Source organism: Macaca mulatta, chromosome X (genome assembly GCF_049350105.2).
Source record: "Macaca mulatta isolate MMU2019108-1 chromosome X, T2T-MMU8v2.0, whole genome shotgun sequence".
In the NCBI taxonomy this organism is placed as follows: Eukaryota; Metazoa; Chordata; class Mammalia; order Primates; family Cercopithecidae; genus Macaca; species Macaca mulatta.
In genome coordinates, this window is record NC_133426.1 from 156847264 (window position 1) to 156869443 (window position 22180).

Sequence of the window (22180 nt, forward strand, 5' to 3'; positions counted from 1 at the left end):
AGTTAAGCCTCTATGGAATTGAAGTTTTCCTTCCTAGTCTTCCCAAAAGATGGCTGAATATGAAAAAAAGAAAGCTGCCACAGTGTATGTGTATCTATAGAATACACTTAATATTTACTTTTTATCAGTTTCCTGAAAGCTGTTAACTTTAAAGTGCTTGGAAATGTAGTTTAAAAATTAATATTATTGAAAAGCATGCTAGCATTATTTAGTACTAGAAGTTGACACATCTAATTAATGTTGGTGCTAGATTGTATTTTTTGTTTGAAGTTTTGTGCCAGTTTTCCCAAATACTAAATCTCTAATGCTTTTTCTTTAAAAAGCATATTTAAAAACAATGCGTAAATGTAATGTCATTACTTCTGATGCGTCTGTTTTGTTTCTAGCCGTCTCGAGATGGAGTCAATCGGGATCTCCCTGAGGCTGTTCCTCGACTTCCGGGAGAAACACTAATCACTGGTAAGGACCTGCTGACATTAAGATTTGCATAACTTGAGGAGAAGTCTGGCAGGATCAGGTGGCTTCAATCCCACTTACTCTTTAGCGGTCAGACTTAGATAAATAGGCTAGCTTTGTTTGGAAGCGTTAACACAGAATTCTCTGCATCCGTTTCTTGATTAAAGAGTTCTTTCAAGAGCTTCATGCTCACAAGGGTAGTGATACTCTTGTGTCTGTACCAAAGACTGAGAATGATTTAGGGGAAAAAAATGTGGATTATCTCTTGAAAGTCTCTCATTGGAGCCATAAGCTCTCATGGTTTAAGGTTTTAAGAGCAAAATGATTTCCAGTCAATGATGCATGCTTTAAAATGATAAACTTAAAGGCTTGAAAGCTTAAGCATTCTCCTCTTTGAAATATAGGAGAACATATTGCTTTAAAATATCTTTCATTTGTCAGAAAATGGAAGTTAGTATTTAGGTAATATTTTGATGTTATTTTTCATGGTAAACGTATACTAAAAGGAAGGGATCAACTTTGGAAGGGCAAGATCACTCTGGCTTAAGAATATAGAAACATCTGACAGCTTCTAAGCCAAGTGCTAATGTTGTGGGCAAATTTTATATTTGGATTAACACCCTCCTTTCAGACTTCAATGTATTTGAAGCGGATGTGATTACCATTCTTCCAGGGAACCTTTTGATTAATTAAGATCTGGGTTGTTTAGCTTAAATGGCTAAAACCTGGTGCTAATTAGATGGCGAGCCCAAGCGAGGTACCTTTGGGAATTAGCCATACACCGTGAGAAATTCTCTTCTGAGTCCACAATCTTGCACACATTCTAGTCTTGAAATGGAGATCAGTGGGATGTGTTCATCCCAATTTCTGGATAAGAGCAAAGAAGATATTTTACTTTTGATCCTCTTCATATATGAAGTTTTGGTGGTAGGTATCAGTGCCTGAACCTTAACCTAGGTAGTAACTAATGGAACTAGCATGAAGTAGCCTTACTGAGTATTTTTTATTTAGCACTTGAGGAGAAAGGGATTTTAAAATCATTACGAGTCATTAACACATTCAAGGACATCCTTGAAAGATAAGAGAGACATATTTCTATTATAATTAATTTTTCTGGTTTAGCTTCTCCTTATGTTTATTCTACCAAAGATGTACTATTCGTTTGGCCACCTGTTTTATATCACTTCAGTGTTTGAAATGAACCTAGCCAAACTCTATTCTAGACTATTAAAAAGAGAAAGAGGTTTGGTGTGGTGGCTCACACCTGTAATCCTAGCACTTTGAGAGGCTAAAGTAGGAGGATCACTTGAGGCCAGGAATTGGAGACCAGCCTGGGCAACATAGCAAAACATCATCTTTACTAAAAATTAAGAAGAGCTGGGTGCAGTGACACATACCCATAGTCCCAGCTACTGGGGAGGCTGAGGTGGGAGAATTGCTTGAGCCTGAGAGGTTGAGGCTGCAGTGAGCCATGATTGCGCCACTGAACTCTAGCTGGGGCAATAGAGCAAGACTGTATCTCAAAAAAAAAAAAAAAAAGAATAAACTGGAAAGATTTCTACTACTGACATTTATTTGTTAAAAACATGATTATGTTTCTGTGGTTAGAGATTGGTAGCCTCATCTTTCAGTCTAGTGGTTAGTCCATGAGACTGTCCCAGGTGAGTTGCCTTCCTCTGGCTGAAGTAGCTCAAATAGTTACCTTTACAACCACCTTAGGGTAACAGCAGCAGTATTCTCATTCACTTCTGCTGTTGAGCTGCTGTCATCTTGCCCCAGGTAGTGACAGCATTGTGGGAAAGCTCAGGGAAGCACTGTTAGTGCCTGGAGGTGATGTGGCCCCACTAGCTCCCCCGTTACCCCAACTCAACCCAGCGCGGTAATGTAGAAACATTGCCAGTGCTTGCTTTCAGCTTTTTCAGTAATTTTTAAAATTGTAGTTATTCTTAGCTGAATAGTTTATATTAAATTAGTGCCATTTGTTGTGTATCTTGGTATCTATTTCCATTATTTTAGGGTACTTTTTTTATCTTAATAGACAAAGAAGTTATTTACATATGTCCTTTCAATGGCCCCATTAAGGGAAGAGTTTACATCACAAATTATCGTCTTTATTTAAGAAGTTTGGAAACGGTAAGTAGAATATAAGACCATAAAGATGACCCTAACTGTTAAAGATATTGCTAAATTGTTTCTCTTCTACTTTGCAAGATTGACTGTGGGTCAAATTAACATGGGGTATATTTGCTTCTCAACTCTTAATTTTTTGCTTCTACAAAACTCATTTAACACTAACACTTGTATTTGTATATGTAAGGAACAGGGTAAATAAAAAAAAGTCTTGTCCCTCATAATGGTGGGGGAGGGGTTAGTAATTGTAACCATTTGCTAGTTTGGAGAAGTTAGGTATAGAACAGTGGTTCTTTGCTGGAAGCACATATGAAACCTACTTGTGGAGCTTAACAACACAGTATCCATAAAAGTTAAAAATAAAAAAATACAGCTGTCCTAGAGAGACTGCATCAGAATATCCAGGCCTGTGGTCCAGGCACAGTTATATTTTCTAAAGTATCACAGAGGAGTGTGAATTTCTGGGTAAAGCCCACTGTTCTAGAACTTTTCCGAGTGTTCAATTTTAAAGCACCAGGTAGCAGTATAGAACTAGGATGACTATGGTATGGCTTACTGCCGCTCTACCTTTTCAATCCCTGACCATGAAAGGTTTGTCACAGCATTTCAAGGAATGTTCCATCGCTAGGACAATAACATGGAAAAGAGGTGCCCCAGAAAGGGAAGAGAGAGTGAGTAGCTGCTGTGGCTGTCACTGAAGGACTTCCAGTAGATGTGGTGGGTTGTCATTGCCCAGGTCAGCCTGAAGGGGAGGTATATTTTGATGAGATGTGAATGGGGAAGAGGTCCAGGGTTCACAGAGAGTAGCCCATCAGCAGCTTCTATGCAGGTGACCTTGAGGCTGTCGGGGAAATGTAGCTTTTGTTTTATTGCTTTTACCCCAGCATTTTTTAGGACAGTTCTAACCTAGATTAGTTCATATCTTTTAATCTTTTTTTCTTTTATGGTGTTCATTATTATGTCTGAATTCTGAAAAAATGCTGTTTATTATCCCTACTGCCTTAGCTGTGGGAGCCACTTTTATAGCTGCCCCAACTTCTGGAATCTCCTCTAGCACAGTGCTTGTAGGGACAGGTACATGGATCAGGCCACAGGGCATTTTATTTATGTGACTCTATTCAAACTTCTAAGTAAGAGTAGAGATGAGTGAATGTTCTAGCTTTCCAGAATGGGAAAGAAGATTCTGAAAATTAACAAGCTGGATGTTCACTCTTGGCAACAATTGGCAAAAATTCTACAAATAATAATTTTAAACAGATGATTTTTAAGTACTTAGAAAAGAAACCAACCATTGGGAGTGTTACTGACACATTGTCTTGATGGAACCAAGGCCATGTGACAGACCCTGGAAAAATACCTGGGCCGAATGGTGGCAGTACACTTAGGTGGAGTTATAGCCTATGGATTTCAGGCTTAATGCTAGGAAGGGTGGTCGCTAACATCTTGCTGTGTGGGGCCCTTCCTTTCCAGCATTTGTGATGTACTGCAGAGGAGCACATAGAACACATGCATTTCCAATATAAGAAAAACCCCATACTAGCCAATGTGTGCTAGGTGACGGGATCAGGATTTGAAATGATCTTAACTGGGTAGGATATTGGAGCAAAACTAATAATATAAAATTGAATATAGATAATAATTACTTGGTTGTTATCAGTTGTTAGCAGTAAAGGATAGGAGGTCTGTCTTAACAGATCCAAGCTTATTTGAACCAGTAATTGGATATGACTGATTAAAAAGTTAATATTCACCTAGGCTGAGTTAACAGAAGTATAACATAATTGCCAGACAAAATGTAACAATAGCCCCATCTGAAGTGTTGTGTTCAAAGCCGGATACCAAGTTTTAAGAGGGACATTAGCAAACTGAAGAGAGTTCAGACACAGATAACCAGGTTAGTGAAGGGACTGCAGTTTGAGCAGTGATCAAAATAAATGCTGATCTTACCTGAAGAAAAGATGACTAAAAAGGGACATGATGGACCCATCTTTGAATATTTTAAGTGCCTTTCTGTGGAGCAGGGATTCAATTTATTCTGTATAGCTCCCAAGGATCAAATTAGGATAGATTGAAAGATTTTATGCTAATGTATGTGAGAATTACCAAAAGTTGCAATTAAACATTATGGTCCCTTTTGCTGTTTGTACTCTTGGCTTTTTGACTTGCCCACACTTGACTGTGTACCCAGTTCCACCTTGTGCTGTCACTGATAATGAACTGGAGAAGTTATTCAAACTGATGATATGACAAGGTTGTGTATGTAGTGTGACCTCAACTACAAAGAACAAAAATTGTCTGTAGAAAAGAGGCTGGAAAGAAATGCACCAAAGGTTTCGGTATTTGGGTTATCTGAAGAGAGGGATTATGCATGTCTTGTCTTCTTCCTTTCACTTGTCAATATTTTTCAAAAACCCAGAATGAACATGTATTACTTTTACAATTGGGAGAGTTCTCAGCAAGTTTTATTTTTGTTTGTATATGATGCCCTAGAGGATGGAGTTAGTGCTGAGTGGGTGAATAAAATGCCCGTCTGACACTGACTACTAACTTATTTCTTCTTCCACTAAGTTTTACATAAACATTTTAAGCAATTGGCCACAACATTTAGTTCAAGTATAAAAGCAAGCAGCTGACAGCAGAAAACATCATATAAAGAATGCCATTTAAATGGTTATACAGGAGTCTAAAAACATAGTCATCATAGTGTTTCTTCAATTAAAGTCCTAAACAAGAACATTAATTGTGGATTCTGCTGCAAACTGAAAATATTTTGTTGCATGTTTGACAAAGAGCTGTCATCTCACTGGCATTTTGAAGTGGACACCTGTTTGTTTCAGGTATGTAAACACTGCAGTGGGAGTGATGAGTCCAAATGTGTGTGGTCTGATTCTGGAGTTAGCTCTGCTATTTTGTAAGGAGTCAAGGGCACATTCCCTGCCTCCTGTTGCCCAGGGAAGTAGAGGAACAGTGGCCATGTCCTAAGATTGCCACAGTGGCTTGCTTCTACCTAGCCCTCCTTGCATGGTCTGCCCCCGCATTCTGGCCCGCACCCTGTCTCCATTGTGTTCATCCTTAGAGTGAGGCCAACCAGCTTGCTTCTCAGTTCCAAAACTATCATCGGTTCCCTGTTGCCCACAGAGTAAAATTCATTCTCTTTGTATGGTATAAAAGTCCTTCTGTCTCTTCCAACCTTGACTTACATCACTTCTCCCCAAGTGCACTGTTCTCAAACTACTCAGAGCCTTTCCTTCTCCCATGATGCATGTGCCATTCTCACGGAACCTGGATGCCCTTTCTCCACCCCTTCAGAAGCTGCTATTCATCCTTCAGAACCCACCTCAAGAGCTACGCCCTCTCTCGAGTCTTCCCCAGCTTCTCTTGAAGGAATCATTCCTTCTTGATGTCCCTGCAGCCTTTTCTTCATGCCTCTGTGTTAACACATTGCTATGAAACCTTCCCTGGCCCTTTAGCTAAACTTTTAATACCTCTTTTCTGTGTTTAATTTTTCTCTTGAGTGCTTGTCACTATCTCCTATGTTATATATTTCACTGATTCATCTTGTTTGTGGTCTAAGAACAAGGATACTTGTCTGTCTATTCACTGATGTTCTTTCAGTTCTTGGGAAGGAGTCTGGCACATTGAAGATGCTAAGTCATTGTGTGTTGAATGAATGGATTCTGTCATATTTATTTGCTGCTGTGTCTGTGGTCTTCGCAAATGCTAAGTCCTTTTGGTCCTTCATACCTAGCTAGTACAGTGTCCTGGTAGACAGTAATACACAGTAAAATTGTATTGAGTGAACTTTGGAGGAAATGGGCTCCTATGTTGTTAGTGCTGCTCAGAGGGCAAAGGCCTAGTCACTGTGGTTTGACAACAATGTGGCTCCTACTACATTGTGGCATCTTGAATACTAACATTGCTTCTGGATTTGAGAAATCCCATAGCCACCTTTTGGCCTTGAGAGTACTAAGGAATTTGGCTTTGGGTTAATGTTGTGACTATAGTAGGGCCTACCGTAGGTAGGTGATACTTTGTAATCTGGTAGACTACCATGAGTAAGACTGCTTTCAGGATTCCTTCCAGGAGCACTTTGTGTTTAGGTGCTCTAGTGCATGAGAAAGACACCTTAACCCTCGTTCATTCAGGCATTCATATCTTCATTCCAGAAACATTCACTGAGCACCATGGTGAATGTAATACTGTGCAAGGTGCATAATACTATACCTTGAGGCCTGCACAGCCTCATAGGATATAGAGTTGAGTAATTGTGGTATAATATGACAAAGCCTGCAGTGGTATGCATAGTGCTGTGAGAAGGGAGAAGACGTACAAGGGAGAAGATGATTATGCCAGTGTGGCAAGTCACAGAATGCTTTATAGAGGAGATGATACTTGAACCAACTCTTGAATGGTAACAATTTTCTGGACAGGAAGGAAAAAGGAGCCTATCAGGTAGAGAGTTTCCATATCTATATGGTGCTTTTCTGTATCGCATGTATAACGATATGGAAAAGCACCATTTGTTATGAAGATGGTTGAATGATCGGTTGGAGCTGGAACATTGGGGGTTGAGGGAGGAGTGGGGAACAGAAGAGGATGAGGCTGGAAGAAGAGTCAGCAGCCTTAAGAGTCTCATAAGTCACAGTTAAGCAGTATGCAAGTCACACAGACAATGACATATCCAGTGTGATTTCAGGAAGAGAACTCTGGCTGCAGCGTGTGTGATGGGTTAGGGGAGGGAGAAACTGAAGTCAGGAAGCCCAACTAGGAAGTTATTTTAGTTTTCCAGGTAAGTGATAAGGGCCTTAATATAGTCATAGTGAAGATAGAAAAGAGGGGATAGCCATGATAGATTTGGAGGGCTTGAGTGGCCATTTGGAGGGAGGAGTTGAACAAACTTTCACTTGAATGATAGGAGCTGCTCCCATTCATCTGACTAGACATTATATTATAGGAGAAGGAATATGTTGTAGATAAGCCCAATGGGGAAATTAGTCTGAAGGCATGGACTTACAACTCTACAACTACCACGTGGAAATGGCTCAGAAGCAGTTGGAAACCTGACTCTGAAGCTTCTGAAGTCATTAGCATATTGGTAGCACTAAAGACCACAGACATTCATGAGCTGGGAAGAGTATGTAACATTAAAAAGATATGGGCTGAGGAGAGGACCCTGGGGGACATGGACACTTTTCCATGGTGGGGAGAGCGAGAAGAGCCAGTGGAGACCACCAAGTGGCAGGAGTCAGAGCAGTAGAAAATCTCTGGATAAAGGGCTGTGATGGAAGTCAGTAGGAGAGAAGAATCTCAAGAAGGAAGGGAGCAGACCATGGTGTGAAATGTTGCAAGTTTCAGTAAGATAAAGAATGAAAAGAGGCCATGGAGTGTGTGACCAGGAGGAGGAGGCTCACAGGAGCCCCAGTGAGAACAGATTCCGTGGAGATGTGAGTCCTTGGGTCTTTCTCGCAGCTGTCATCCACCTTGCTCTTTCTGTAAAGATTCTGCAGCTTCCAGACCTCAGCAAGCTGCTCTGCATTTATTCTCCCCATGGCTTTAAACTACCCCCTTTGCTTTAGTCACTTCCATGCACATGAAATTGTATAGTAACAAAGCTCCTTAGAGTTTACTCAGCCTTTTCCATTGACTCTTTCATCTGAGCATGACAACAGCTGACAGATAGGCAAAGCAGGTGCTACCCTGGCCATGTTTTTTTTTTTTCCCGTAGTGCTACCTCTCTTTTGAGCCCCAGTTTCTCTTTCCTTATTGCCTGCTGGAGATCCCTTGAATTTTCACCTGGATTCCTGGACTCACTGTCAAGCTGAAATTGTTCAACTCAATTTTCTCCCTCCCCCCAGTTCCTTCTTTTGGTGTTCTTGTATCTCTTAATGGTGCCATTTTCTTCTCATCACCCTGGAGTCTTCTCTGTCTACCCATCCCCACTTCTCTGTAGACTTCATCACATTTGCCTCATCCTTTCTAGTCATGTTGCTCTACCCTCATCCCCGGTGTCTGTCTCCTAGGCCCTGGCAGTCTCCTTCAGCTAGGCCTCCCCGACTTCAGTGTCTCTCCCTTCTATTCTATCTGCTCCTTAAGACGTACCCTCAATCTTCTTATTCCCTTACTCAGAAACACTTCTTTCCCACCTTATCGCACATTCCCTAGCCAGGTGTTCACGGTCCTCACCACTCTGCTGCCATCTTATCTTCCCAGCATTGCTCTTTCCCCCCTCCCTTGTGTGTACACCCCATGCTTTGGCTCCCGTAAGCAACTTGGTCTTCCTAAACAAGCCCTCTGCCTCCTCACCTGTGGACTTCTCATGCAGCCATTTTATCCACCTAGAACATAATTCATCCCCACCCCGTCTCTGCCATTTGCCCCCTACTCCTCTTAAAAATCGTTCAGAAGTATTTACTATAGAAAGCTTATGAAAAGTAATGTAAATGTCTGTGGGTCTACCACCCAGCTGAAGTAATCCCATCCTTTCCTCCCTCTTTACAGCAGAGGTAATCACCATCCAAAAGTTGGTATTTCTCACTCCTGGTCATTTCACACATCCCTTTTTAAAATAGAATGGAATATTGGAAATGTGGAGGAAGCTAAAGGAATGGGGGCTTTTAAGGCTTCCAGTTGAGCAGATCATAACCCTTGGGTAGTATAATTTGGCTCTAGGTTCAGGACCGCTGGCAAGATGAGAAACATGTTGGATATAGAGTTTTCATTTTCTGATGACAAGTCAGAAACAGCACATTTTTCCTGGATTAAATTCAAGGATAAATTTGTTGTTTGGCTTTTCTCTAAAAGATAGTGACACAGTGATTCAGTTCTTCAGGCAGCGTGTTACCCAAAAATTCTTGAATCCTTTTCAATTTGATGGTTCTTTTGTTGATTATAAAGATGGAGCATACTTTGAGACAAAGTCTTGCTCTTGTCCCCCAGGCTGGAGTGCAGTGGCACAATCTCGGCCCACTGCAACCTTCGCCTCCCGGGTTCAAGTGATTCTCCTGCCTCAGCCTCCCGAGTAGCTGGGATTACAGGCGCCTGCCACCACACCCAGCTGATTTTTGTATTTTTAGTAGAGACGGGGTTTCACCATGTTGACCAGGCTGGTCTCGAAGTCCTGACCTCAGGTGATCTGCCCACCTCGGCCTCCCAAAGTGCTGGGATTACAGGTGTGAGCCACTGTGCCTGGCCAGGATTTGGGTTTTTAGAGTTCAGCAATGAGAAGCTTTTGAAGCTTTTCACACCACTTTCGAAGTGGTGTGAGCCAAGGAATGATAGCATCAGATGTGCTCTTCTAAAAGATCACCCTGGGTACTGTAGGGGGAGCGATAGTAGATATAGAGACCACTGCACCTACGGCAGTGGCCTGGAGAAGTTGCTGATAGAATTGGAGTGGTTAGCAGACTTGAGACTGATTTAAGAGGCAGACATGGGAGACTGGCTTAAGGATAGTAGAGAGGGGGATACCAGGGGTGACTCCTAGGTTTCTAGCTTTTGTAACCAGCCACTAAGATAGGGAACTTTGGAGAATAATGTAGTTTGGAGAGAGAACTGTATTTAGTTCTGGACATTTTGAGTTCGAGGTGCCCTTAGGATCTCGTCAGTTCTTTATATCCATCCATCTCCTGGATATCTGTACTTGGTTCATTTATCATAATCTCAAACCCAGAGTTTCTAAAATTGGTCATGTTCATCTTTCTCTAAAACCCCCTCCTGTGTTCTTCACATCTTTTGCTGGTACCACCACTGTTTATCCCAGAGATCTTGGCCTAAAGCTGATTCATCTTTGAGTCTTCCCCAGTGGCTAGTCTCTTTTGCTTTCTACCTCGGTCCCTCTCCACTTCCAGATCCTCATAGCCTCTCACTTGTACTCAAGTATCAGCTTTCATGGTTTTGAGGAGTGGGTGTAGCCCACTTCTTGCTAGTCCAGAGTTCTCAGTGCTGCTAGATGAATCTTCGTAAAACACCATTTGATGGTGGCATTCCTGTTCTCCAGAAGCATCCTTTAGATCTCAGTCTCCCTGATCCTAGCCCTGCAGTACTCCCCAGGAAATTCCCATCACCGTCACTGAAACCTGGCCTACATTTTTTTTTTTAAAATAAACTCCCCATGCTTTTCCCACATGTGCAGCTGATATGACTCTTACTTGTTTCTCAAATGCCAGTCTCCAGTTGCTTTTGATCCATCCTTTAAGGATCATTTTTAATGTAGTCATTGCCACAGAACCTTCATGCTATCTAATCATCAGATATGACTTGCCCTCCTCTGATCTCCCATTCCACTTTGTGGACTTTTCCTATGGCTCTTGGCACTAGCAACCTGGCATTGTAGTTACTTGAGTCCATGTGTCTTATCTCCCAGATAGAGCTAGGCCCTGAACTCCATGCGGGCAACTCTGCATCTTAACTTCATGAACCCTAGCCTAGGGCTCAGTAGAGTTTCTGTTACTTAGTGTATGAGAGAGACAGAGAGAAAGAGAGAGAATATGCATTGTTTTAGCTTATTTAACATATTTACATCTCAATTATTTTAGGTAGATAGAAGTACAAGGCACAGACTTTTGAGTTAGAATGGGCCTTTGAAAATCCTTAAATATTTAATGATATTTAGATACTGATGACTCAGGTATCCAGAGAGTTCAACTAATTTGCCTATTCCTGGGTCTTCCAGTTTGGCCTGCTGGGTTATCTGATCTTGAATGTGTCATACAGGGAGAATGTGGCAAGTAGCGTCATTAGACGGTGGGTGCCTTTGGTCAGAAGCTGGCTGGTTCTCCTCAGCGTCCTGTTTTCTTTTTTCTGTGTAGCGCCAGGGCTCTTTGAGCTATAAAATTTCCTCTGTACAGAGACAGAGTAGCAAGGCATTAGCTCACTTTTAATTCTTCTGCTTTTTAAAAACATCCTTGCTTCCATGTTGATACTAGAGTATCAGACTTATTTAGTGTCTATTCTATGTATTTTAGGTATAAATTTGACATTTAAGAATACAGTTCACAGACACTCAAATCTCAATATAGTATATCTAAGCATAATAACAGACTGATACTATGTTTTAAATAACTGTACTGTATTGATAAGTAAATACATGATAATATGCTGCTTATATACATATACTGTTACTGAGTGGTATTTTTCTCTTTGGGCATTTAGGTTTCAGTCATGTCATGAGGTGTCTTACCCCGTGACATTCCTCCTTATAGGTACAAACAGTAAGATCTGTTAGATGCTTGCTAGAGCATACTGATCCACTATAGTTAAAGAGCACAATTACATCTTCCAAGTACTAAGATATTCTTTGCCATAATAATAATAACTTCCATTGTTTTCTAGCTACTGTCATCAGGCACGACGCGAGGTACTTTAAACTCATTTTCTGTAATCATCCCTACTTTCAGATAAATGTGACTGAGCGATAGTAACTCGCCACTGTTATCAGCTAGTGAATGTCAGGATTCAGATTGAGCCAGTTTTGTCCACCTAAGAGCTTGTACTATTTTCTCTACATTATGATAATTATACTCATACACTTTTTTGCTTTTTTATTTTGAAATAATTATGAGCTCATAGAACTTGCAAAAATAGAAGAGGTCCTTTACACTTATTACTGAGTTCCCTGCGATGACTACAGCCCTTTATCAAAACCAGGAAGTGGACTGGCACAACTAGACTGACCATACTTGGATTTCAGCAGTGTTTTCCATACACTCATTTTTTGTGTGCTTTTACGCACAGTTCTGTAGCATTTGATCCCAGGTAATCACCATCAATAATCAAGATATGGAACTGTTCTGTCACCACAAAAGAACTCGCTCATGCTGCCCCTCTAGAGTCACGCTATGCCTCCCCTCAACCTCTGCAACTACTTCTCTGGGCTCCCTCTCTATAATTTTGTCATTTCATGCACATTATATAAAAGGAATCACATAACACTTGACCTTTTAAGATTGGCATTTCTCGGCCAAGTGTGGTGGCCCACGCCTGTAATCCCAGCACTCTGGGAGGCTGAGGCAGGTGGATGGCTTGAGCCTCAGAAGTTTGAGACCAGCCTGGGCCACATGGTGAAACCCCTTCTCTACAAAAGTACAAAAATTAGCCAGGCGTGGTGGCACGTACTTGTAGTCCCAGCTACTTGGGAGGCGGAGGTGAGAGGTATACCTGAGCCCAGGGAGGTTGAGGTTGCATTGAGATCACACCACTGCACTTCAGCCTGGGTGACACAAGTGAGGTCCTGTCTCAAAAAAAAAAAAAAGATTGGCGATTTTCATTCCACATGATGCCCTTAAGATTCTTCCAGGTTCCATGTATCCATAGTTCATTCATTTTTCTTGCTGAGTGGTATTCCATGGTACAGATGCTCACAGCTTTACACTTTTTGAATTTCTAGATAAACCATGAGCTGTATTTATATTTTATGAATAACTGCTTATTTTCTGTATTGTATTTTAATATAAAAGGCTGGAAGCAGTGGCTCACACATGTAATCCCAATACTTTGGGAGGCCAAGGCAGGAGGATTGCTTGAGCCCAGGAGTTTGAGACCAGCCTGGACAACATGCTGAGGCCCCCATCTCTACAAAAAATACAAAATAATTAGCTGGGCATGGTGGCATGCATCTGTGGTCTCAGCTACTCCCAGCTACTCGGGAGGCTGATGTGGGAGGATCACTTGAGCCCAAGAGTTTGAGACTAGCCTGGACAACACAGTAAGACCCTGTCTCTACAAAAAACTTTAAAAAATTTTGGCTGGGCATGGTGGCTCATGCCTATAATCCTAGAACTTTGGGAGGCTGAGGCGGGTGGATCACCTGAGGTCAGGGGTTTGAGACCAGCCTGGCCAACATGGCAAAACGCCGTCTCTACTAAAAATACAAAAATTAGCCAGGCATGGTGGCACATGCCTGTAATCCCAGCTACTCAGGAGGCTGAGGCAGGAGAATTGCTTGAACTCAGGAGGCGGAGGTTGCAGTGAGCTGAGATCGTGCCACTGCACTCCAGCCTGGGTGACAGAGTGAGACTCCATCTTTTAAAAAAAAAAAAAAAAAAAAAGCTGTGGCTGGTGGTGTGTGCCTATGGTCTCAGGTACTTGGGAGGCTGAGGTGGGAGGATCCCTTGAGACTGGGACGTTGAGGCTTCAGTGAGCCACTGTACTCCAGCTTGAGCAACAGAGCAAGAACCTATCTGTTAAAAAAAAAAAAAAAAAAAAGAAAAGAAAAGAAAAACTATTTGTAGCCCCAAAAGGTTTTTAAAGAACAAAAAATCAAATGCCCCTTAAAAATTTTTTTCTTAGGCCGGGCGCGGTGGCTCAAGCCTGTAATCCCAGCACTTTGGGAGGCCGAGACGGGCGGATCACGAGGTCAGGAGATCGAGACCATCCTGGCTAACACCGTGAAACCCCGTCTCTACTAAAAATATAAAAAACTAGCCGGGCGAGGTGGCGGGCGCCTGTAGTCCCAGCTACTCGGGAGGCTGAGGCAGGAGAATGGCCTAAACCTGGGAGGCGGAGCTTGCAGTGAGCTGAGATCTGGCCACTGCACTCCAGCCCGGGCTACAGAGCAAGACTCCGTCTCAAAAAAAAAAAAAAAAAAAAAATTTTTTCTTTATTTTTCAAACTCATCTGTCACAGCATGAAAGAAAATTTTGGATTAAAAATGGTGTAGCCCTTCATGTCTTTGTCCCTGTAGATAGATATTTCATGTTATTGTAGTCACCACATATGTTGTATGCTGCTTTTTCCCACTTAAACTTATTTTTCCATGTACCATAATTATTTTAATAGCTGTGTGTATACTTGTTCCATCAAGTTGACTATAGTTTTTTCTACCCTGTTATCTACCTCTAGCTCCATTGAACATCTTCCTTTTGTTAAGTGATAGCCATAAGTTCTTAGTAGCAAAATTATTGGATCAAAGAGTAGGACGATTTTTATGGCGCTTTTAATGTGTGTTTTCTGGCATTGCCTTGAATGTCCACCCTGCCATATACTTACTAAACAAGTTATTGAAGCTTTGAAAAACTCAGGAAACAGGGATACTTCACCTATGTCCTGGAATGGTTGTGAGGATAAAATGAGATGATGTGTGCAAAGCCCCTATTGTAGTACCTGGCACAGAAGAGAGGTATTTCCTACATGGCAGCTGCTGTGATGATCTCCCGGTGATGAATGTGCTATTACTTGACTGACATGATTTCATTATGCCAGCAGTCTTCTAGACCACTTGCACCCAGTGTTGGATAGCAAATGATGGAGAAGCCTTGCTGTGCTTCTGCTTTGGGAAGTGCACCCATGCCAGAGACAAGCACCATTTCCAGATGCTTGGTTTCTAGTGGGGGAATACAGATGTGTAAATTTGTGGTAACAAGGCAGAGTGAAGCAAGTGATTAACAGCAGTCTGAATGAAGTGCTGTGGAACTTCCGAGGAAAAAGTGATGACCTCTGCCTGATCTAACTGGGAAGCAAGGCCTCATTAGAGGTGATGCTTGCTGAGCCAAGGCAAAAGTCATGGGGAGAATTTTGGTAGTTGGGAAAGATAGATCATTCTAGGCAAAGGGAACACCCTGAGCAAAGCACATGGCCTGATTGTGGATGAAGCATCTGAAGAATGAAGAAGTTTACTTAGTTGGAGTGCAGAATATTGTGGGAGAGAATCCTACGGAAACAGGCTAGACGTGACATCACGGATATCCTGGGAATGTGTACCTAGGAGTTTACTCTTGACTCCGGAGGCAGTGCACAATGGCAAATGTTTGGGGATGCATTTTGATTGCATAATTGACTGTTTTAATGCTTGCTCTGTCATGTGTGATCTGTATCATATTTTTGTTCATAAAGTGCTAAAAGGGCCAAGGTAAAATCACCCTGAAAGCATATGGTTGTTTTTATATGTTTTTTGATGTTTTAATTATACTGACAGAAATACTGACTATTGTATTTTTGTCCATTACAGGATTCTGCTCTAATACTTGATGTTCCTCTGGGTGTGATCTCAAGAATTGAAAAAATGGGAGGCGCAACAAGTAGAGGAGAAAATTCCTATGGTCTAGATATTACTTGTAAAGTAAGAGATTCGATACTTTCTTATGCAAAGAACAAGGCACGTTAATGTTGAATGATAGTAGAAAATTAATGTGGATTTGAAAAAAAAAATCAAGATCTCATGTTCATCTAAGGCCCTGAAAGTGGTTCTTCCCTTAAGAACAAGCTTTTCAAAAGTGCCTGGGAAATAGTGCCCACGTGAGGGACCCACTGCAATCACCAAATACAAGGACTCGAGGAACTGGTCAGTTTGTTAGCTTGACTGAGTGGGAAGAGAACTTGATAGATAAAATTTCTTAAACCACTTTAGTTTTTGCTCTAGCTTGCTCCTGGTGCCCCTTCATGTCATGTGTTACCATGAAGGAAGGAGGAATAGAAGAGATTTTGCCCTCTGTTAACAGGATGTGTCCTTACCTCTAATAACCTTCGTAACTTTTGCTTAGGTTATTTTCCGAGGTACATTTTGCTATGATAGTAACCATGTATTGAGCATTTGTGTCCATCCAAACACATGCTAGGTGCTTTGCATTTGATCCTCAAGTGCAGCCCTCTGAGATGGGCATATTGTAGATGGGGAGCCTGAGGCTCCAAAGAGTTGGGTAACTTTGCTAAGATAATTTCTGAAGGCTGGGACCCAGAAGTTGGGGATGTGTTCAGGTGTCTCGGGTGACTGTGAACCACCAGTCCAGTGCAGGGCTTTGCAGACATTTTCTGTGAAGGGCTCAGTAGCAAATATTTTAGGTTTTGTGGGCCACATCGGATTTCTGTTGTGTATTCTTCTTTGTGTGTTGTTTTTTCAACCCCTTTGAAGTGTTACAAACAAAAACAACAACAACAACAAAAAAACAGTCTTAATTTGAAGACCTGGGCTGAATTTTGCTGGCCCTTAGCCAATCCAAGTTGTTCATTCTATTGATAGAGAAGTGAGGCCTTTGCTATCTGAGATTACTTGTCTTGGGTTGCCTAGGGAGCCAGCGCAAGAGCCAGAACCAAAAACTAAGTCTCCTTTTCCTAGTCTCATACGCTGCGATTTCTCAAAACCAACATTGTGTGCTTATATTTGGATTATGCCACAATATGGTGTTTTTCTTTCCAGTTTATAAAAGATCAAGACTTGTTTTTTCTATCAGAAACTAAAGGATAATGCCATTATTAAATCTTAACTGAAATTCACCACTACCATCCACCTCAGCTTTTTTTGGTGGTGTTTTAATTCAAGCTACCTTAATGCTTTATCCATTATCCCAGCTACTGTCTACCCTTTGGGGCCTAGAAACATGGGAATTTACTTTGAAGGAAGGCTTTTGTATTTTGCATAAAAGGATTTATGGGAGTAGAGTGTTTAATATTAGAGTACTCAAGGGAAAATGGGGTTGCTATATTGACAGTTTTGAGGTGACTTTCATTCTTACAGGGTTTAAAAAATCCTATTTTCTGCCTTATAATAGGAAAAACTAGTACTTAAATATCAATCCCCCCAAAATTAATGAGACAAAGCACATTTTCACCCCTGACTATTTAAGAACAAAAGGCGTAGGAACAACTCACCACGCATAATTCTGAAATGTTACATATGTATATTTTTTGGAGTTAGCATGAGCCCAAAGGTGATGGCTTAGAACAATGTTGTAGCACAACCTTTTAACTAAATTATCTCCCCAGAAACACTGACGTCACAGAGTCATATTCCATTTTCTCAGTAACAAACCTGACATTGATATAAAGGAAATCTGCTGCAGTGAGATAAAAGACTCACTGTCCTGTCTCTTATAGGTCAACTTTCGCCTGCATTCAATAACCATGATAGAACCGCATTTCTCTCCTGAAACAAGTAGTTACAACTCCTGTAGATTTGGCTATGCCAGCGATGCACATAGAGATTTCTGCTTGCCAGTAGCAACTTTCCCACAGTAGATACAAGTCCCAGAGGATGTTGTCCAGCAGCAGGAGAAAGGTAGTTCTGAATATGCAAATTCTTACCCTGCAGGCCCCATACTAGCCCCTGGTGCCTGTGTGGAGTCTTTCAAACAAACAACAACAAAAAGTAAAGTAAAACCATACCACCACAAAGCCTTCTCTTTCTTTCCCCACCTCACTCCCATGTACTCGCCTTAAAGACATAGTGTGGCATTTTGAAGTGAGCAGTGATGTGTGTTGTTTCTTTAGAAATGACGCCTCAATAAATCAATTCTTCAGAGTCGTTGCAGCAGGGGTATGTATTCTTCAACTCTTACTATAGTGAGGCTTGGAACATCACCATATGACCCGGCTGTTAAAATGGCTGAGGGTCTGACTGGGAGACTCTTAGCCCATGTGGATCTTTCCCTGATGAGTCAAACTCTGAGGAGACCAGGTGGAACTTACAGTTAGTCTGTGCTCCTATTTCTGTTACAGATTTGGTGATCTGCCGCCTGTGAGTCATTTGCCTTTTCTACTTCAGTTTTGTTGGCAAGAAATAATATTCTGTCTTTAATTGCATCTTAATCAGATGGCAAAAAGAAGTTACTTGAATCACTTGTGCTTTGGCACATTAAAAGTAGCTGTTTGAATCACTGATACATCAGAATAAATATTCATGTAGAGATGGTCTAATTTCTGGCCAAGCAGTGAAGAGAATGATGTTACAGAGTTACCATCCGACTTGCGGCTGTTAGGAAGAAAGTTCCTCACAGGGCCTGAGCCCTGAGAGTACTCAACTCTCTAGTATTGCACTTGTGACTGGTCGTAAACCCTTTTAATGCATATCATCCCATTGAAATGATTATTCCCCTTATTTAACTATTCATTGCATCACGAACCAATAAATAGTATCCCAATTTTCTTGGGAGCTGATATGAATGGATTGTTGGACTTTATTCTGTGACATGCTTTTTAAAAAAGCACAGAATCTTGGAGCTGGCAAGGCCTAGTAGATGTCATCTGTGTACAGAGTGCTCAATCTCAAGTTCTTTATGAGTGGTCTCAGACTTTAGTTCTTCATACTTTATTTGCTGCTATTTGTGTTTGGAGATGTCTTGTGAAGGCCATAGCCTGTGCTGGTCCTTCAGACTGAAGACTCAGGAAGCGTTAAGAGTACTCTTGAGATAAGGAAGGAAAAAGCACCTAGAAAAAAAATGAAGATTGTGATATCCAAGAGGGCAACAACTAGGTCTGTACCACTCCTGAAGTGGCTCCATGGTCCAGCATAGCACTCCTTTATCTGCAATTAAAGTTGAAAGTGCACTGCAGAGCGTAGGGTTCCAGTGCAGAGCTATCACTCAGTCACAGCACTGTAAGTGATTTTTTTTAAAGAGACAACCTTAAAAAAACTCCAGTCTTGAAAATAAGATAGAATGTTGTATCTGTATATATAATACAAATTGACATTTAAAGGAGCTTATTTGTTTTGGATTTGGTTTAAAAGAAAGTTTTCCTGCTTATTAAACAGATATGTATTGGAAGCTACCTTTAAAATCTGGTTTTGATGTTTATTTTTAGTTCCCAGAAGTATAGTTACTACTAATATGGGCTACTTTAATGTGACTTATATGGAACTCTGTGAAGGTAAAATTGTAGAATAAAAATATATTACTTGCATGAGAGCTTAAAATGTCATTTAGGAAGAGAGCTTCTTTATTTTAATGACATGTTTGACAATGTTGAGATTATATTTGATAGCAGGTACTCTTTAGAAGGGTTGTTTGAATAAAATAGTTTTATAATTAAAAAAATATCAGGGCTGGGTGTGGTGGCTGACACCTGTAATCCTGGCACTTTGGGAGGCCGAGGCAGGCAGATCACCTGAGGTCAGGAGTTTGAGACTAGCCTGGCCAACATGGAGAAACCCAATCTCTACTAAAAATACAAAAAATTAGTTGGGCGTGGTGGTGTGTGCCTGTAGTCCCAGCTACTCAGGAGGCTGAGGCATGAGAATCCCTTGAACCCAGGAGGCGGAGGTTGCAGTGAGCCAAGATCATGCCACTGCACTCCAGCCTGGGCCACAAGAGACTACGTCTCAAAAAATAAGTAAAATAAAATAAATTTTAAAAAATTAAAAAATACCTCAGAAATCAGTGAAAGTAGATGGACCATAATAGATGTTAAATACCTCAGAACCCAGTGAAAGTAAATGGATCATAATAGATGTTGTGCAAGGCAAGGTTTGATTTTTTTTTTTTTTCCTTTTTATAAAATGAATTTTAGCTCTATCTTCTCCTTAGTGCTAGTTGCTTTATCTTGTCTTGACATTCATGGCTATGATGGAAATATTTTCAGGTGTTCTTAAGCCAGATATATCAAATTACCATATAAAACAAAGCAATTTTTGTAATTTAGATTAATTGCCCTTTTAGGTAAGTGAATCTTCTCCCTTAATTGAATGGAAGATTTCTTGCTAATTAACATGACTTTCTTTGAAGACTGAACTGTCGTACTTCTCCTTTGCCCCCAGGACATGAGAAACCTGAGGTTCGCTTTGAAACAGGAAGGCCACAGCAGAAGAGATATGTTTGAGATCCTCACGAGATACGCGTTTCCCCTGGCTCACAGTCTGGTAAATTCCAGCGCGCTCCTCAGCGTGGGAAGGTTCTCAGTGCCTCCTCTGTGAAAACTGCCCGCGAGCTGGGATCCTCTTTCTTTTACTGTCTGTGTTGTGTTTCCCAGTGTGATGTGTCTGCGGGGGTGTTTATTAAATAATTTCATCATTTCCAGAGGGAATAGGCCTCTCCCCTGTCAGTCTGCGTGGGAAGGATCGGCCCAGGTGACTGAAACACAAAGCCCTGGAGGCTGGCAAGAGCCCTGCATGAGCCTGGGAGCTTCACCAAGGGCACCTTGTGCTCTTCCAACCCCGAGTGTGCCCTCAGTCTTGGCCATCCCGCCTGAAAACGTAGGCGATAGTGAGGCGGACTCGGGTGGCTGAGTGCGACACTGTGAGGTCATATCCCAGAGTTCATTGCTTTCACCTTTGGAGCTAATAAGCAATGAGTGTCAGGCTTTTGTGGCTCCAGTTGTAAATGGGAACAAACTCTCTGAGTCTAAATGCCATTTGAGCAAATATAGATGTGTGGTGTAGGTACTGCACCAATAGCTGAATAGGGGCAGGTTTACTTTTGAAAAGAATAACCTTTCAAATGTCATTTGATCGCATTTAGTATGTAATTGGCAGGACCAATTTATTATACATTTAATTAGTTGTAATCTATGACTTAGTCCAAAGGTGATTCAGTATATGTACCTAAAACTTTTCCTTCCTCTTCACCAAACTACTGGAGTAACCTTACTCTTACTGCATGACTGAAATAAGCCTTTCTATGAGTTTTGCTCTTAGAATGATATTTGTTTATATCCTGCCTCAGCCTTACCTCCTTTTTTACTGCCGTGCCTTGCTCGAATCTTCTAACCCCTATCTTCCTCGTCAGTTTGACTTGAACTTAGATGCAAATACCTGCTAAGGGGAAAGTGAGGAAATAATTATTTACAACATATACTGTATAAATGCCTTTATCTTAAGTATAGGATGATCATACTGCAGACTAAACCCAAGGTGATGGAGGGGACCCTGAAGTAGAAGAGGCATGTGTTGAACACAGATGAAACTGTCATGCTTGGGAACAAATGTGCTCATCTCATAATTGAGTCTATTTTCAGCCTTTTCTAAGTTTCTGATTAAATATGTGATTTTTGAAAATATGTCTATATTAGAGTTTTTAATTCTATTAGCATAAAAAGAGAGTCTGATGGGAACACATCTTCTTAATTATTATGAAAGTGAGAATTTGAGTCTAATTGATGAAAGTTCAATTAGGAAATGTGTTCTGTCTTGATTTATGCATATCTGGCCCTAAATTATCAGAAATTGACAGAATGGCAGGTTTGAAGGAGCTGAAGACCCAGTCTGTCTCCTGCAAGATCTTGCTTCATCCGACATCCCCTTTCTCTGGTATCTTCTGTTTCTTCTAGGATATACTCCCCTCAAAAAGTCAAGTGCTGGACCGGCTTTCCCCTTATACTACTGTCCCATCTTTCACTTCATTGCCAAACTTCTGGAAAGAATATTCTAGCCTATCCTCGTCTCCAGTGCATTCATTCCTCCAACCCATTCCAGTATGGAGCTCATTACTGGCCAAATCTAGTGGCTCATTTCCATCTCATTCTGTTTGATCTCTTCCCCGGTATTCAACCATTTTGACCACTGTCTTCTTGAAAGTCTTGGTTTCTGTATTCCTGCACCATCTTGATTGTTCCTTTCCAGTCTCCATTACCTCTGTCTTTTCCTTAAATGTAAATATCTCTTCACTCTCATCCCTCTTCTCTTCTTGCCTTAACTTTGCCCTGATGGTTTTGTTTAAAGTCATCACTGCTATGTAGATGACTTCAGATCTAACCCTGATACTGTCATTGAGTGAGTCCAATGAGTCTAACCCTCAAATTCCTTCCTCTGAGAGTCTGAGAATCACAAGCTCAGCTGGCACGGTGGCTCACGCCTGTAATCCCAGCACTTTGGGAGGCCAAGGTGGGTGGATCACTTGAGGTAAGGAGTTCGAGACCATCCTGGCCAACATGGTGAAACCCTGTTCTACTAAAA

At 41.3% G+C, this 22180-nt stretch overlaps 1 protein-coding gene across 10 annotated transcripts in view; it reads left to right on the plus strand.

Annotated features, from left to right (window-relative positions):
• Positions 1–22180, plus strand: part of MTM1 (myotubularin 1) — a 100890-nt gene that overhangs the window by 26738 nt on the left and 51972 nt on the right. For all 10 annotated transcript variants that reach the window (XM_077987710.1, XM_077987713.1, XM_077987709.1 and 7 more), the window contains 4 exon segments: positions 387–459; positions 2495–2589; positions 15530–15640; positions 20048–20149. In XM_077987710.1, the coding sequence (XP_077843836.1) occupies positions 387–459; positions 2495–2589; positions 15530–15640; positions 20048–20149 (381 nt within the window).